The 16,543-nt window shown below is 43.1% G+C and overlaps 1 protein-coding gene and 1 non-coding gene across 5 annotated transcripts in view; both read left to right on the top strand.

Annotated features, from left to right (window-relative positions):
• Window positions 1–592: 592 nt before the first annotated feature.
• The window catches only part of KANSL2 (KAT8 regulatory NSL complex subunit 2), a 29,773-nt gene continuing 13,822 nt past the window's right edge, over window positions 593–16,543 (top strand). Inside the window, exons 1-8 of one of the 4 annotated variants that reach the window (XM_033222251.1) lie at window positions 628–715; window positions 837–1,012; window positions 1,267–1,526; window positions 3,372–3,550; window positions 4,047–4,161; window positions 11,885–12,048; window positions 14,583–14,749; window positions 16,071–16,167. In XM_033222251.1, the coding sequence (XP_033078142.1) occupies window positions 890–1,012; window positions 1,267–1,526; window positions 3,372–3,550; window positions 4,047–4,161; window positions 11,885–12,048; window positions 14,583–14,749; window positions 16,071–16,167 (1,105 nt within the window). In that variant the 5' untranslated portion in view covers window positions 628–715; window positions 837–889. Of the gene's footprint in view, window positions 716–836; window positions 1,042–1,266; window positions 1,527–3,371; window positions 3,551–4,046; window positions 4,162–11,884; window positions 12,049–14,582; window positions 14,750–16,070; window positions 16,168–16,543 lie in introns of all 4 variants that reach the window. The other 3 variants (XM_033222250.1, XM_033222253.1, XM_033222252.1) reach the window with 3 other exon arrangements.
• LOC117091230 lies at window positions 16,265–16,401 on the top strand. Its single transcript, XR_004440339.1, has one exon. It is a non-coding gene; the product is annotated as a small nucleolar RNA SNORA2/SNORA34 family (small nucleolar RNA).

The following is a 16,543-nucleotide window of genomic DNA, read 5'->3' on the forward strand; positions in this document are numbered from 1 at the left end:
GCGCCCGGCCAACTCCATCTCAAAAACAAAACAAAAAACAAAAACAGTGATTCTCCAGCCTCTATGTCTGATTTTAAAAAAAATTTTTATTTTTTTTGAGACGGAGTTTCGCTCCTGCCTCAGCCTCCCGAGTAGCTGGGATTACAGGCATGCACCACCACGCCCGGCTAATTTTGTATTTTTAGTAGAGACGAGGTTTCTCCATGTTGGTCAGGTTGGTCTCGAGCTCCCGACCTCCGGTGATCCGCCCGCCTCAGCCTCTCAAAAATGCTGGGATTACAGGCGTGAGCCACCGCGCCCGGCTTGTCTGATTTTATGCTAGCTGTGTACAGTGGTGAGGGAACAGCAGCCTAGGACCACAGACTGAGGGTCCAAAAGTAGCCAGAAAACGAGCCACACTGCAAGCTGGAAAAATATCGCTAGCTGGCAACCCGCCCCGCAGCCCGCTCTCCGCCCCCTTCCCCAGCTCACACTCCTGGGGGCGGAGTTGCTGACGGTTGTAGCCACCCCAACCGCGCATTTTCTTAGCGCTCCGCCCTTCCAGACACGATAGGTTAGTGGGCCTCGGCCAATGGCGACACCCCGTCATAGGAGCGGTAACCAATCAGTAGCCAGGAGTCCGGGAAGGAGCTAGGCCAATCTAGGAGCCGCGGCCGCCAGCAGAGGAAGGCTAGCGGCGCGGCAGAGCGCGGCGCGGCGCAGCGCAGCGCCTAAGGTAGGATGGCGGTGTTCCTTGCTCTAAGCTCTTGTAGTTGGGCTGCTATTTCGTCCTTTTTGTCAACTCAGAGCTGCTACTTCGCCTCAAAGCAGTGTCAGAGTCAGTCTCCTTCCTACAGGCTTCAAGGAGTCAGGATCTCCGGTGACCAGAGTAGGACAAAATGGCGCTCGCATGGACTTCCGAGGCCGGGCCCAGTCGTGTGCTCTGAGGCAGGCCGGGACAAAGGCGGCGTGCAGGGAGGCGGCGTGGCCGTCGCGTGGGCCTGGCGCTGTCGCTTCCCTTCATGCTGCAGCTGTGCGAGTCCTGAAGATACATTCAGCGTGGTGGGGTTCGGGGTGGGGCCGGGCATGGAGGGACACGCTAAAGAGAGGGAAAGCCACAAATGCCTATGGAGACCTGGGGAGGGCGGCGGGCAGTTACCGAGCGTACCTTACGGGGCCGACTTCTGCCTCTCTTTTGAAAACTGCCCGCGCGATCTGTCCAGATACGGTGGAGCAGGAATTTTCGGGAAGGGTAAAGGCTTTCTGATTTTTGTTTTGACCCCGCAGGTTTTGGTTATGAACAGGATTCGGATTCACGTCCTGCCAACCAATCGGGGGAGGATCACTCCAGTGCCCAGGTCTCAGGAACCTCTGTCTTGTGCATTCACTCATCGTCCATGCTCTCAGCCTCGTCTGGAGGGGCAGGAGTTTTGCATTAAGCATATCCTTGAAGACAAGAATGCACCCTTTAAGCAGTGTAGTTATATATCGACGAAGAATGGGAAAAGATGTCCCAATGCTGCCCCAAAGCCAGAGAAGAAAGATGGGTATGTATGTATAGATATATATGTCGTTTGTCTTAAAGCGAGGGGATGTGTGATATGATGTGGGCTACAGCATAGCTGCCGGGTTTGAGATCACGTCCTTGTAAATTTGGGGTTATGGTTGTATCCTTGGAAAATTGAAAAAACGGTGAAGACTGGAAGGACCCTTGAATTGGATTATGTAGTTCACCTCTTTGGTTCTTTTCCTTATCTGTAGTAAAACAAACGCATATTCTAAATTACTTTTTTTTTTTTTTTTTTTTTTAAGAGAGATGGGGTCTTGCTATTTTAACCAGGCTAGTCTCAAATCCTGGCCTCAAGGTGTCCTCCCATCTCGGTCTCCCAGAGTGCTGGGATTACAGGCGTGAACCACCGCGCCCGGCCCTAAAATTAATCTTTTTTTCTTTTTTTTTTTTGAGACAGAGTCTCCCTTTATTCCCCAGGCTGGAGTGCAGTGGTGATCCCGGCTCACTGCAACCTCCGCCTCCCAGGTTCAAGCGATTCTCCTGCCTCCCAAGTAGCTGGGACTTAAGGCGTGTGCCACCACGCCTGGCAAATTTTTGTACTTTTTGGTAGAGACGGGTTTTCACCATGTTGGCCAGGCTGGTTTTGAACTCCTGACCTCAGGTGATCCATCTGCCTCGGCCTTCCAGAGTGTTGGGATTACTGGTGTGAGCCACGGCACCCAGCCCCTAAAATTATTCTTAATGGAGGGGTGTGTGGCTCTATTTGGCTGTCCATGAATTTTGTTAAATAACATGCAAAGTTGTATATGTGTGAACTCTTCGGTAAGAGGGTTCATAGTTTTCATCATGTATGCAAAGGTATCTATGCAAAAACATAACCTGACTAGATAATTTTGTACATATCTTGTAGTTTTTTTTTTGAGACGGCGTCTTGCTCTGTCGCCCGGGCTAGTGCAGTGGCCAGATCTCAGCTCACTGCAAGCTCCGCCTTCCGGGTTTACGCCATTCTCCTGCCTCAGCCTCCCGAGTAGCTGGGACTACAGGCGCCCGCCACCTCGCCCGGCTATTTTTTTGTATTTTTAGTAGAGACGGGGTTTCACCGTGTTAGCCAGGATGGTCTCGATCTTCTGACCTCGTGATCCGCCCGTCTCGGCCTCCCAAAGTGCTGGGATTACAGGCTTGAGCCACCGCGCCCGGCCATATCTTGTAGTTTTAAAATTGTGTCACTGGCTGGTCGCAGTGGCCCATGCCTGTAATCCCAGTACTTTGGGAGGCCACAGCAGGAGCATCACTTGAGGCCAGGAGTTGGAGACCAACCCGAGCAATATAGTGAGACCACGTCTCTACAAAAGATTAAAAAATTCCCTGGGCATAGTGTCTTGGGCATGTAGTCCCAGCTACTTGGGAGGCTGAGATGGGAGGATCACTTGAGCCTGGGAGTTCCAGACCAGACTTGGCAACGTAGACTTTGTTTCTACAAAAAACTAAAAAAAATTTGCCGGCACAGTGGTGCATGCCTATAGTTCTAGCTATTTTGAAGCTGAGGCAGGAGGATCACTTGAACCAAGCAGTTTAAGGCTACGGTGAGCTGTGATTGCATGACTGCACTTTAGTCTGGGCCACAGAGCAAGACCCAATCCCTTGTCTCAGCCTCCCAAAGTGCTGGGATTACAGGGGTGAAACACTTCATCCGGCCTGTTATTTTCCTTTAATAAAAAGTCAGTTGACCTTGGGCCAGTTAAATTCCTCTGACTTGCATTTTTAGAAATGAATGTAATAGTCATTTTAATTCCCTGAAAATGATTTAAAGATTAGGGACTATGAAAATTATTGAATGCTTTCAAGAAGGGAATTATAAAATATTAATGTTTTGTCTCTTTAGGGTGTCCTTCTGTGCTGAACATGTCCGTAGGAATGCCCTGGCACTTCATGCTCAAATGAAGAAGACCAACCCAGGGCCTATGGGTGAAACACTCCTGTGCCAGCTCAGCTCATATGCTAAGACAGAGCTGGGGTCTCAGACTCCAGAAAGTAGTCGCAGTGAAGCCAGCCGAATACTAGGTAAGGATCTTCTCTCCTGGAATGAAAAAGGAGGAAGAAAGTTAAGGGGGAACTATTTTAAGTTAGCACAATGCCTTGAACTATTTGACAGTATTGTTAATTCATCAGGAATTTGTTGAGAATTCCGGGATTGCTTTGTTGTTTACCAGTTCTTTTGAATTTGAAGTAGTGTTTGCCTAGGTTTACTCTCCTGAGTTGGTGACCATTTCTTTCATTGCTTTTTTAATGCTCAGCAGCTTTGTTAGGTAATTTCAGGAAACAGTAATTTTAAGTTGATTTTTCTGTTTGAGAGGGCATGGTTTACTCGTTTATGTTGTAAGTAATCTTACTTGGGTTGTATTTTCTTAAAGCGTTTTTATTTGCCAGTACCTTTGTACAAAGTTTTTTTTTTTTTTTTTTTTAATTTCAAGGTTTGCGTTGATAAGTAATCTAGTTTTGTGTGGTGGAGTTACAGAGGTGGGAAGTCTTAATGGCTGCTCTCCCTTCCTTGCCTCAGATGAAGACAGCTGGAGTGATGGGGAGCAGGAACCCATTACTGTGGATCAGACATGGAGAGGTGACCCTGACAGTGAAGCTGATAGCATAGACAGTGATCAAGAAGATCCCTTAAAGTAAGTTGTAACTCCACATAAGGCATTTGAAATGTAGTTAGTATGTGGAATGTGGTGCTGCATGCTGTTAATAAATTAATAACCTAGGAGGGTTGAAGACAGCCAATTGTCAGCAGTAAGAGATTCTGTATATAAAAGTGGCATGGTTCGTTGTCATCTTGCTTCAAGGCAGGATGATTCTTTTTTAGAAGTCTTGTAATTTAGAAAAAGTTTGAGCACCACATTCTACATATGAGAAAGTATAGGGGAGAAAACAGGAAATTTAGACATGGGAGTGTGGGAGGTGGATTGAGAAATGGTCACACCAGTTTAGAGAAGAGAAAATGGTTGTGAATGGGTGCTTGGCCTAAACCTCAGAAATAATGTGATTGTAGTTGAATACTTCTGCAAAATGTCATATTTATGGATTTATAAGTTTTTAAAAGTTTTATATTGTTTTAAATTGACAATTTTACATATTTATGGGGTACAGTGTGATGTTTGGATACTTGTAAACCTTGTGTCATGATCAAATCAGGGTAATTAGCATATTCATCACCTCAAACATGTAGTGTTTTTAGTGTGTGGATTTTTTTTAAAAAGAAGAAGGAAAAGATATTCAAGAGTTTGGTTTTGTGCCTAAGAAAGAGAAACCGATTTAGAAACCCAAAAGTGATTATGTCTTAATCAGTTTTATATCTTAGTAAGCTTCTGCTCTTCTCTTAACCCATCATCACCATAGGAGTTGTAGAAGTATAAAAACATTACCACTCTGAAGTCTCTTATTTCTGTGTCTCAAGGTCTGGGTTTAGTGTTTTAAAATTTTTGCCTGCTAACTTCTGTGTCTTAACACTTAGTACTGATAGTTTATGTAGAGGGACTGTAAATAGTGGAAGGGGTAATTTCTAGGTTGACTATTGGGCTTTTGTTCTTGGAATAGCATTTTCTTCATTACTTTAGATTCTTTGGTTTATAAGAAGCCATTTAGGGTTACATTTTCTCCTCTCCAACTACTAACCAGGCCTGACCCTGCTTAGCTTCTGATATCAGAGGAGGTTGGGCATGTTCAGGATAGTATGGCAAATTTCATCCATTTCTAGTGAGTAGTCTCACTGTGGTCAACTATTCAGGAAGTACTAGTTTAGAAAGCCCATCTAAGTAGTTTGAAAGGGAATGTCTGTTCTCTTGCAGGATTCTCTCACAAATAGTAACTTAAACCTACATATTCATTAATTTTTTTTTCTTTTTGAGATGGAGTCTTGCACTGTCACCCAGTCTGGAGTGCAGTGGCACGATCTCAGCTCACTACAACTTCTGCCTTCTAGGTTCAAGCGATTCTCCTGCCTCAGCCTCCCAAGTAGCTGGGATTATAGGCACCACTTTTTGTAATTTTAGTAGAGATGGGGTTTCACCATGTTGGCCAGGCTGGTCTTGAACCCCTGACTTCGTGATTCACCTGCCTCAGCCTCCCAAAGTGCTGGGATTACAGGCATGAGCCATCAGGCCCAGCTTCATTCCTTTTTTTTCCATTGTGGTTCTAGATGGTCAAACTTGCTGCTTTGAAGAGATGTATGCTCTCTAGGGTTACAAAGGGAGTGTCATTTGGTGTGGTAAACACTCAGCCTAAGGTTGAGAAACTTATTATTTTGTTAGTAATAATCTAGAGTGGATCAGTCTCTAGGAGGCACATCCATGCTGATTTAAGTTGCAAGAGACTGCTGTATAAACCAAAATACCAGGTCATTTTATGAGAAATATAAATGTGGAAAGGACTAGGCAGTTGATGTCACTCTCTACTAGAAGAAACATGTTCAGAAGAGAAAATAAAGCCCCAAATATGGCCAACTATTAGGCAACTAAGTATAAGGCTTTCGTTGATTTTCCCAATGAGATTATTTTTTGAAAATAATTTAGGTAGGCCAGGCGCAGTGGCTCAAGCCTGTAATCCCAGCACTTTGGGAGGCCGAGACGGGCGGATCATGAGGTCAGGAGATCGACACCATCCTGGCTAACCCGGTGAAACCCCGTCTCTACTAAAAATACAAAAAACTGGCCGGGCGAGGTGGCGGGCGCCTGTAGTCCTAGCTACTCCGGAGGCTGAGGCAGGAGAATGGCGTGAACCCGGGAGGCGGAGCTTGCAGTGAGCTGAGATCCGGCCACTGCACTCCAGCCTGGGCGACAGAGCAAGACTCCGTCTCAAAAAAAAAAAAAAAAAAAAAAAGAAAATAATTTAGGCCCACTAAATTTATGCATTTTTAGGCATGTAAATAGAGATGTTCAATATTTCCTTATAATATGATTACATATTACTATCTTGTTATATTTAATAATATAGTAATTTAGTAGTATGTCCACTGAGTGAAATGCTTTTTTTTTTTTTTGAGGCGGAGTCTCGCTCTGTCGCCTGGACTGGAGTGCAGTGGCCGGATCTCAGCTCACTGCAAGCTCCATCTCCCAGGTTTACGCCATTCTCCTGCCTCAGCCTCCCGAGTAGCTGGGACTACAGGCGCCGCCACCTCGCCCGGCTAGTTTTTGTATTTTTAGTAGAGGCGGGGTTTCACCGTGTTAGCCAGGATGGTCTCGATCTCCTGACCTCGTGATCCGCCCGTCTCGGCCTCCCAAAGTGCTGGGATTACAGGCTTGAGCCACCGCGCCCGGCCGAAATGCTTTTCATTAACAATTTTCATCTTCCATAGTATCACTTTTTGAATCATCTAATAGTTTAACCACATTTATCTTGAATTGCTTGTTACAGAAAGGGCACCTTTTGTATTGTTTATGATGTTGCTAGAGACTTTATTCTAACTAGAATATTCTTGGCATAGATTTTTTAAACTTCCTGTTAGTATATATGTGATTTCTCTCAAAAGTAACCACTTACTTAATTGTTTTGTTAAAAGTAATCTTTAAAAGCTTGTTTATGGCCAGGCACAGTGACTTAACGCATGTAATCCTGGCACTTTTTTTTTTTTTTGACATGAGAGTTTCACTCTTGTCTCCCAGGCTGGAGTGCAATGGTGCATTCTCAGCTCACTGCAACCTCTGCCTCCCGGGTTCAAATTATTTTCCTGCCTCAGCCTCCTGAGTAGCTGGGATTTCAGGTGCCTGCCACTATGCCCAGCTGATTTTTGTGTTTTTAGTAGAGACAGGGTTTCTCCATGTTGGCAGGCTGGTCTCGAACTCCTGACCTGAGGTGATCCGCCCACCTCGGCCTCCCAAAGTGCCGGGATTACAGAGACGAGCCACCGTGCCCAGTGATCCTAGCACTTTGGGAGGTCGAGGTGGTAGGATTGCTTGAGCCCAGGAGTTCGAGATTAGCCTCGACAAAATAGGGAGACCCTGTCTCTACAAAATATTTAAAAATTAGCCATACATGGTAGTGCACGTGGTCTGTAGTCTTAGCTACTCGAGGGGCTCAGGTGGGAGGATCACTTGAGCCTGGGAGGTCGAGGCTCTGTGATTGTGCCACTGCATTCCAGCCTGGGCAACAGAGGGAGACCCTATCTCACGCACACAGAAAAAATAAATAAAAGCTTGTCTACAACATCTAATACTTAATGAAGTTTTATCCTAAAGGTAATTGTTAAGTCTTCTTTTCCCTTTTTTAATAATAATTGTATCATATGACCTCTATAAACATCCAAAACTTGTTCGGCTGAAGGTTATTTCACATTATTCAATTTTCATCATTGTTTTCCAAGTAAAGAAATTCGGAAAATGCCCTTTATAAGAGAGACTATTTGGTAGAATATAAGGTGAGACCTTGTTTCTTGAAGATGAATTTTAATAATAAAATCTTGACTTTCATTTGTGCATACCAGAGCAAGGGGAATTAGTACATAATTTTAATGTCCAGCTCTGAAACTCTGGCACATTCATCTTTAAGTAAATGAGCCATCTGTTACATGAACCAGCAGGCATTCATTTAGTAGGTTGCTTACTGCCCCCACCAAATGATTTCTAATAGTAATGACTTCATATTAGTACATTTCAGTCCCAGGCTATTGGTTAAATTCTCTTCTGACAGGGTGCAGTGAAATTAATTTTTTAAAACAATTTTTGTTTTTCTCATTTTCAGTATTCAAAAGTGAATTTCATTTTAACAAACTCTACATTAAGTTAAGGCCTCAGTATTTTAGGTTAGAGACAGGTTAACGCAGGCATAACCCATTTTTCTGAAGATGTAACTCAGTCACCTTGTGAAACCGTTATGTGTTTATTTTTGAGACGGATTCTTGCTCTGTCACCAGGCTGGAGCACAGTGGCACGATCTCGGCTCACTGCAACCTCTGCCTTCTGGGTTCAAGCAATTCTTCTGTATCAGCCTCCCTAGTAGCTGGGACTACAGGCGCACACCGCCACACCCGGCTGATTTTTTTTTTTTGTATTTTAGTAGAGACAAGGTTTCACCGTGTTTCCCAGGCTGGTCTCAAACTCCTGAGCTCAGGCAGTATGCCCGCCTGAGTCTCCCAAAGTGCTAGAATTACAGGCTTGAGCCACCACGCCCAGCCAACCGTTATGTATTTTTAAAGCCTTTTCACATTTTCTGATAGTCTCTTAGCTTTTGTCATTTCTGTTATTTGCTGGTTTAATTTAATTTATTTTTATTTTATTTATTTAATTTTATTTAATTTTTAATTTTTAATGTATTTTTATGTATTTATTTTGTTTATTTATTTTATTTATTTTATTTTTTATTTTTGGAGACAGAGTCTTGTTCTGTCGCCCAGGCTGGAGTGCAGCGATCTCGGCTCACTGTAATCTCCGCCTTCCAGGTTTAAGTGATTCTCCTGCCTCAGCCTCCTGAGTAGCTGGGATTATAGGCTCTTGCCACCATACCCGATTAATTTTTGTATTTTTAGTAGAGAGGGGGTTTCGCCCTCTTGGCCAGGCTGGTCTCGAACTCCTGACCTCAAGTGATCCACCCACCTTGGCCTCGCAAAGTGCTGGGATTACAGCTGTGCGTGAGCTTCCATGCCCGGCCCTTTGCTGGTTTTATTAACCATGTTTTGAGTTTTCTTAATTTCTGTTCACTTTTACTTCAGAATATAGTTAAGTACCTCTTACACACAGGTAATATTGGCTCTTGTTTATATTTAGAAGAAATTTTGGCAGAAATTACTTGCTTTCAGTCCTAAAGTTAATTTTATATATTTATTCTATGTTTTTCAGTGACTTAACAAGCTAGTTTTTAAAAATAAAGCATAGGCTGGTCACAGTGGCTCACACTTGTAATCCTAGCACTTTGGGAGGCCTTGTCAGGTGGATTGCCTGAACTCAGGAGGAGTTTGAGACCAGCCTGCGCAACATGGTGAAACCCCATCTCTACTAAAAATACAAAAAATAAAAAAATTAGCCGAGCGTGGCAGCACACGCCTGCAATCCCAAGCAACTACTGCGGAGGCTGAGGCACGAGAGTTGCTTGAACCTGGGAGGCGGAGGTTGCAGTGAACCAACATTGTGCCACTTCACTGAAGCCTGGGAAACAGAGCAAGACTTTCTTAAAAAACAAATAAATAAAAGTAATAAAATATAATTTTTGACTTAAAATTAGTGTATGTGTTTTGCCTTTTCAATAAAATTTTTACTCAAAGTATGAAACTTAAGGTATGTAGCTTGTTCTTTGTATTTATGTAATGATCAGACAAGATGAATGAACCAAAATTTTTAAAATTCAAAGTTATTCTCTTATTTATTTATTTATTTATTTTTTGAGACATGGTCTTGCTCTGTCACCCAGGTTGGAGTGCAGTGGTGTGATCTCAGCTCACTGCAGCCTCCCACTCCCAGGCTCAAATGACCCTTTCACCTCAGCCTCCTGAGTATCTGGGATTACAGCTATACACCATGGTGCCAAGCTAACTTTTGTATTTTTTGTATTGTCAGGGTTTTACCATATTACAGCCCAGGCTGGTCTTGAACCCCCAGGCTCAAGCAATCTGCCTGCCTTAGGCTCCCGAAGTGCTATGATTACAGGTGTGAGCTACCACACTTGGCCTCATCTCTTAATTTTGATTGCATTAAATCAGAGCCAGGGAACAGTGTTCCACACGTTAATCACTAGCATAATTTTTAGAAGTTTTTTTTTTTCTCCTTTTTTTGTGATGGAGTCTCACTGTCACCCAGGCTGGAATGCAGTGGCGTGATCCTGAAGTTCTTTTAGTTTATAATTGGCAGCAAAGCTTAATCAAGTTGACATGGATACGTGCCAGATCTTTGGCAATTACGAGTTAACCTAGGGTACTGAATTTTGAGAATATTGTCAAGATAATTAGCTGAAGACAGCGTATAGCCCATTTTAACTAGTTATTTGAGGGTCTATATGAGCTCCAATATTGGACTATATTTAAAAAAAAAAAATCACAAGTTTTGGCCGGGCGCAATGGCTCATGCCTGTAATCCCAGCTCTTTGGAAGGCTGAGGCTGGAAGATGGATCTGAGGTCAGGAGTTAAGACCACCCTGACCAACATGAAGAAACCCTGTCTCTACTGAAAATACAAAAATTAGCTGGGTGTGGTGGTAGGTGCCTGTAATGCCAGCTACTTGGGAGGCTGAGACAGGAGAATTGCTTGAACCTGGGAAGCGGAGGTTGCAGTGAGCCAAGGTTGTTGTGCCACTGCACTGCAGCGTGGGAGACACAGCAAGACTTAGTCTCAAAAAAAAAAAAAATTATTTGATGTTGGTATCTTTAGTGTTTTAATTAAAATATATTGCCACATGCGGTAGCTTATGCCTTTAATTCCAGCACTTTGTGAGGCTGAGGTGGGAGGTTCGCTTAAACCCACGGGTTCAAGCCTGGACAACATGGTGTAATCCCATCTCTACAGAAAATACAAAAATTAGGCCGGGCGCGGTGGCTCAAGCCTGTAATCCCAGCACTTTGGGAGGCCGAGACGGGCGGATCACGAGGTCAGGAGATCGAGACCATCCTGGCTAACACGGTGAAACCCCGTCTCTACTAAAATATACAAAAAATTAGCCGGGCGAGATGGCGGGCGCCTGTAGTCCCAGCTACTCGGGAGGCTGAGGCGAGAGAATGGCATAAACCCGGGAGGCGGAGCTTGCAGTGAGCTGAGATCCGGCCACTGCACTCCAGCCTGGGCGACAGAGCGAGACTCCGTCTCAAAAAAAAAAAAAAAAATACAAAAATTAGCCAAGTGGGGTGGTGCACACCTGTAATCCCAGCTACTTGGCAGGCTGACATGGGAGGATTGCTTGAGCCCAGGAAGCAGAGGTTGTAGTGAGCTGTGATCGATTGTACCACTGCACTCTATCCTGGATGACAAGAGTGAGACCCTATCTCAAAAAAAAAAACCAAAAACCAATATATATGAATATGTGTATGTGAGAGATACACGTTAATGAATTTAACACTTTAAAGCTGTCCTGACTGGTAAGTGATTTCATGTCAAAACATTAAGAATGTAGATTAGTAAAAGTTTAAAGTGTTCCACATATCCACTTTCTTTTCAATGTAATACAAATAGCTGGAAAAAAATAAGACATTTCTCCTTCCCCCATTTTGGGAAATCACAGATTAGTATTCTTTCTTGGAGATTTTCTCTTTTGTTTTATTTAAGAACAACTTGAATGATACAATGTTTTGCGAAAACATTATTATTAAGGTGATTATCTCACCACTTGTTAAATAACAAACTTAGTCTGACATCTCTACTACTCTTTTAAACTTGAGTTTTATTATTATTGTTTTCTTATGCTTTGCTGAATTCTGTTTTATTCCAGACATGCTGGTGTCTACACGGCAGAAGAAGTGGCCCTGATTATGCGTGAGAAGCTAATTCGTTTGCAGTCTTTGTATATTGATCAGTTTAAACGACTTCAGCATCTGCTCAAGGAGAAGAAGCGCCGGTACTTACATAATCGCAAAGTGGAACATGAAGCTCTAGGCAAGTTTTATGCCACTTCCAACAAGCTGTTGTGGGTTTAACTTGTGAATTTGGTAGTGCAGTCATGTGTCGCTTAATGACGGGGATACATACGTTGTTAGGCGATTTTTGTCATTCAGACTTCATAGAGTAACGCTAACATAGGTGGTATAGCCCACAACGTACCTAGGCTGCAAACCTGTACAAGCATGTTACTGTACTGAATACTGTGAGCAGTTGTAACAGTGGTATTTGTGTACCTAAACACATCTAAACATAGAAAAGGTACAGTTAAATTATGGCATAAAAGATTTTAAAAATGGGAACTTAGCATGAATGGAGCTTGTGGGACCGGAAGTCATTTTGGGCAAGTGAGTGGTGAGTCGTGAGTCAACGGGAAGGCCTAGCACATTATTATTTTCTACTGTAGACATTATAAGTTCTGTACACTTAAGCTGTACTAAATTTATAAAAAAAATTTTTTTCTTCAGTAATAACCTTAGCTTTACTTTTTTAGTTTATAAACTTTTTTTTTTTTTTTTTAATTGAGACGGACATGGAGTCTTACTCTGTTGCCCAGGCTGGAGTGCAAGTGGCGTGATCTCAGCTCACTGCAACCTCTGCCTCCTAGGTTCAAGCAGTTCTCCCACCTCAGCCTCCCGGGTAGCTGGGATTACAGGCACATTCCACCATGCCCGGCTAATTTTTTTATTTTTAGTAGAGATTGGGTTTTGCCATGTTGGCTAGGCTGATCTCAGAACTCCTGACCTCAAGTGATCCGCCTACCTTGGCCTCCCAAAGTGCTGGGATTACAGGCATGAGCCACTGCGCCTGGCCTATAAGCTTTTTTTTTTTTTTTAAAAAGAGACAGAATCGGCCGGGCGCGGTGGCTCAAGCCTGTAATCCCAGCACTTTGGGAGGCCGAGACGGGCGGATCACGAGGTCAGGAGATCGAGACCATCCTGGCTAATACGGTGAAACCCTGTCTCTACTTAAAAAAATACAAAAAACTAGCCGGGCAACGAGGCGGGCGCCTGTAGTCCCAGCTACTCGGGAGGCTGAGGCAGGAGAATGGAGTAAACCCGGGAGGCGGAGCTTGCAGTGAGCTGAGATCTGGCCACTGCACTCCAGCCTGGGTGGCAAAGCAAGACTCTGTCTCAAAAAAAAAAAAAAAAAAAAGAATCTTGCTATGTCACTCAGGCTGGAGTGCAGTAGCATGGTCCTTACTCACTGCAGCCTTAAACTCCTGGACTCAAGCTATCCTGCCTCAGCCTCCTGAGTAGCTAGGACTACAGATGCACCAGCACGTTCAGCTAATTTTTAAATTTTTGTAGAGACAGGGTCTCGCTATGTTGGTTATGTAGGTTAGTCTTGAACTCCTGGGCTCAAGTGATCTTCCTACCTCGGCTTTCCAAAGTGCTGGGATTGATTACAGGCGTGAACCACTGCACCTGGCCTTTATAAACTTAAAAATTTTTTTTAGAAAAACTTCTGGATTCTGTAATAACACTTAGCCTAAAACACAAACACACTGTATAGCTGTACAAAAATATTTTTTTATATCCCTATAAGCGTTTCTAGTTTAATTAAAAAAAAAACCTTTTAAAGTTTTGTTAAAAACTAAGATGCAAATACGTACATTAGCCTAGGCCTACACGGGCCTAGTGTCACTGTCTTTTGCTTCAACATCTTGTCCCAGTGGAAGGTTTTCAGGGACAGTCTCATGCAGCGAGCTGTCATCTCATGATAACTGTCTTCTGCAATACTTTCTGAGAGACCTGCCTGAGGCTGTTTTACAATTAACTTTTTTTTTTTTTAATAAATAGAGTGGAGTACATTCTAAGGATAAATACAGTAAATACATAAACCAGTAACATAGTTGTTTATTATCAAGTATTATGTACTGTGCATAATTGTATGTGCTAGATTTTTTTTTTTTTGTGATGTAGTCTCACTGTGTCACGGGGCTGGAGTGCAGGGGTGTGATCTCAGCTCACTGCAACCTCCACTTCCTGGGTTCAAGCAATTCTCCTGCCTCAGCCTTCCGAGTAACTGGGACTACAGGCGTATGCCACCACGCCCAGCTAATTTTTGTGTTTTTAGTAGAGATGGGGTTTCACCATGTTGGCCAGGATGGTCTCAATCTCCTCATCTGGTGATCCACCCGCCTTGGGCTCCCAAAGTGCTGGGATTACAGGTGTGAGCCACCATGTCCAAACTGTGCTAGACTTTTATACAGCTGGCAGTGCAGTAGGTTTGGCCACCAGCATCGCCACAAATGTGTGGGTTGAACTATGGTGTCACTAGGCAATAAGAATTTTTCAGTTTTGTTTTAATCTTATGGGACCACTGTAGTATATATGGTCCATGATTGATTAAAAAGTGGTTTATATAGTACATGACTATAATTAGATTTATTTCTGCTTGGTACTTGGATTGGGGGCTAATTTGCTTTTGAAACTGCCTATCTTATGCCCAAAGATTTTCCTGTTTACTTGGAGAAGTAAACTTGATGGATTGCTTGGCAAATAACATCTCGACTCTTGTAACTCTAGGCAGTAGTCTCCTGACTGGCCCAGAGGGACTTTTGGCCAAAGAACGAGAAAACTTAAAGCGATTAAAATGTCTGCGTCGATACCGCCAGCGCTATGGAGTGGAAGCCTTACTGCATAGGCAGTTGAAGGAACGGAGAATGCTGGCCACAGATGGTGCCGCCCAACAGGTAATTTGTGTGTATACCTTTAAGGTATATATGTTTACTTTATTTATTGTTTTTATGTTTTTGAGACGGAGTCTCGCACTGTCACCTAAACTGGAGTGCAGTGGTGCAATCTCGGCTCATCGCAACCTCCACCTCCCAGTTTCAAGCAATTCCCCTGCCTCAGCCTCCCGAGCAGCTGGGATTACAGGTGCCCGCCACCACACGCCTGGCTAATTTTTTGTATTTTTGGTAGAGACAGGGTTTCGCTATGTTGGCCAGGCTGGTCTCCTAATCCTTGATCTCGTGATCTATCTACCTTGGCCTCCCAAAGTGTTGGGATTGCAGACGTGAGCCACTGTGCCCGGCCACGTTTGCTTTATTTACAAAGTTAGCGTAATTGTCAAAACATTATGTCCATTTTTTTTTTTTTTTTTGAGACGAATTTCACTCTTGTTGCCCAGGCTGGAGTGCAATGGCGAGATCTTGGCTCATCGCATCATCCACCTCCCAGGTTCAAGTGATTCTGCTGCCTCAGCCTCCCGAGTAGCTGGGATTACAGGCAGGCGCCACCATGTCTGGCAGTTTTGTATTTTTAGTAGAGACGGGGTTTCTCCATGTTTGTCAGGCTGGTCTTGAATTCCCTATGTCCAGTCCTGGATCTGAAATCTGACTTTTTGCACTTGGGTTGTAGTGAAAGCACTTAACTTGAAGTCAGGAGACATGGATTCTAGTCTGAGTCCCCACTGACCAGCTCTGTGTCTGCACAGTTAACTTTTATGGGCCTCAGTATTCTCATCTGCATATTGAGTAGTTGGGAAAAGTTTCTAAAGTCCTTTGGTTCAGATATTCTTCAGTTCAGAAATAAGCACAGGTTAAGCCTAAATTGCTTGGGAATCTTGTTTTAAAAGGTGGGAAGGTAGAGTAGGAGCAATTGAATGTCAGGAAGTAAGGTTAATAGGAAGAAGGGTTAAGTGATCATTCTTAAATTTGTTTTTCAAACCCTTGGTCTCTGTTTCAGTAAGAGTAATTTTATTTGTTTCATTTGTTGAGATTCCACTTAAGGCTACAATTTCAAAGAGTTCTGTTGGTAAAAGACAAAATTTGTCTTAATTAGGCTGTATCACACTTTTAGAATATGGAGAGGTGTATTTGGTATTAAGGTTGACTCATTCTTTATACACTAGGTTTTAAAGTTTTTTGTCTTTTGCATAATATTGGTAAATCTATTTTTGTTAAATGTTGAATTTTCTAGCCTTTAGGATGTACTTTTCTTATATAACTATTTTCATCATAATTGTACGTTCTTTCGTGGGTGTATTTTATCTGTCTTTTTCCATTTTAGGCCCATACCACTCGTTCCAGTCAGAGGTGCTTGGCCTTTGTGGATGATGTTCGTTGTTCCAATCAGTCTCTTCCAATGACCAGACACTGCCTTACCCGTATCTTTTTACTCTGCCTGTTAAGGCTGTGATTTGCTATTTTGAAGACTAGTGGGAATCTCTGCTACTTTGCTTAATTGAAGGATTTTGTTTTCCTTTGGCCCTGAATCAAGGCCAGCAGTTTGCTGAAGCTGTTGGTTTCAAGCAGGAGCCTAAAGAATTATCTTTCTGTGGTCTGTTGGCCATTTCATAACTTCGGAAATGTAGTGGTCAATTCATTAGAAAGAAACATGAGTCATTTTTCATAGATGTGGGCTAATATTTATTTATAGTCTTAATACTTGGGTTCCAAAATATCTGTAAAATATTTATAATTGTCTCAAGGTTTCTGATTTAACTTGCTTATTAGAATTGTAATACTGTTAAATCTAATTAT

This window comes from Trachypithecus francoisi, unplaced genomic scaffold (genome assembly GCF_009764315.1).
Source record: "Trachypithecus francoisi isolate TF-2019V2 unplaced genomic scaffold, Tfra_2.0 Lachesis_group11, whole genome shotgun sequence".
NCBI classification, from domain to species: domain Eukaryota; kingdom Metazoa; phylum Chordata; class Mammalia; order Primates; family Cercopithecidae; genus Trachypithecus; species Trachypithecus francoisi.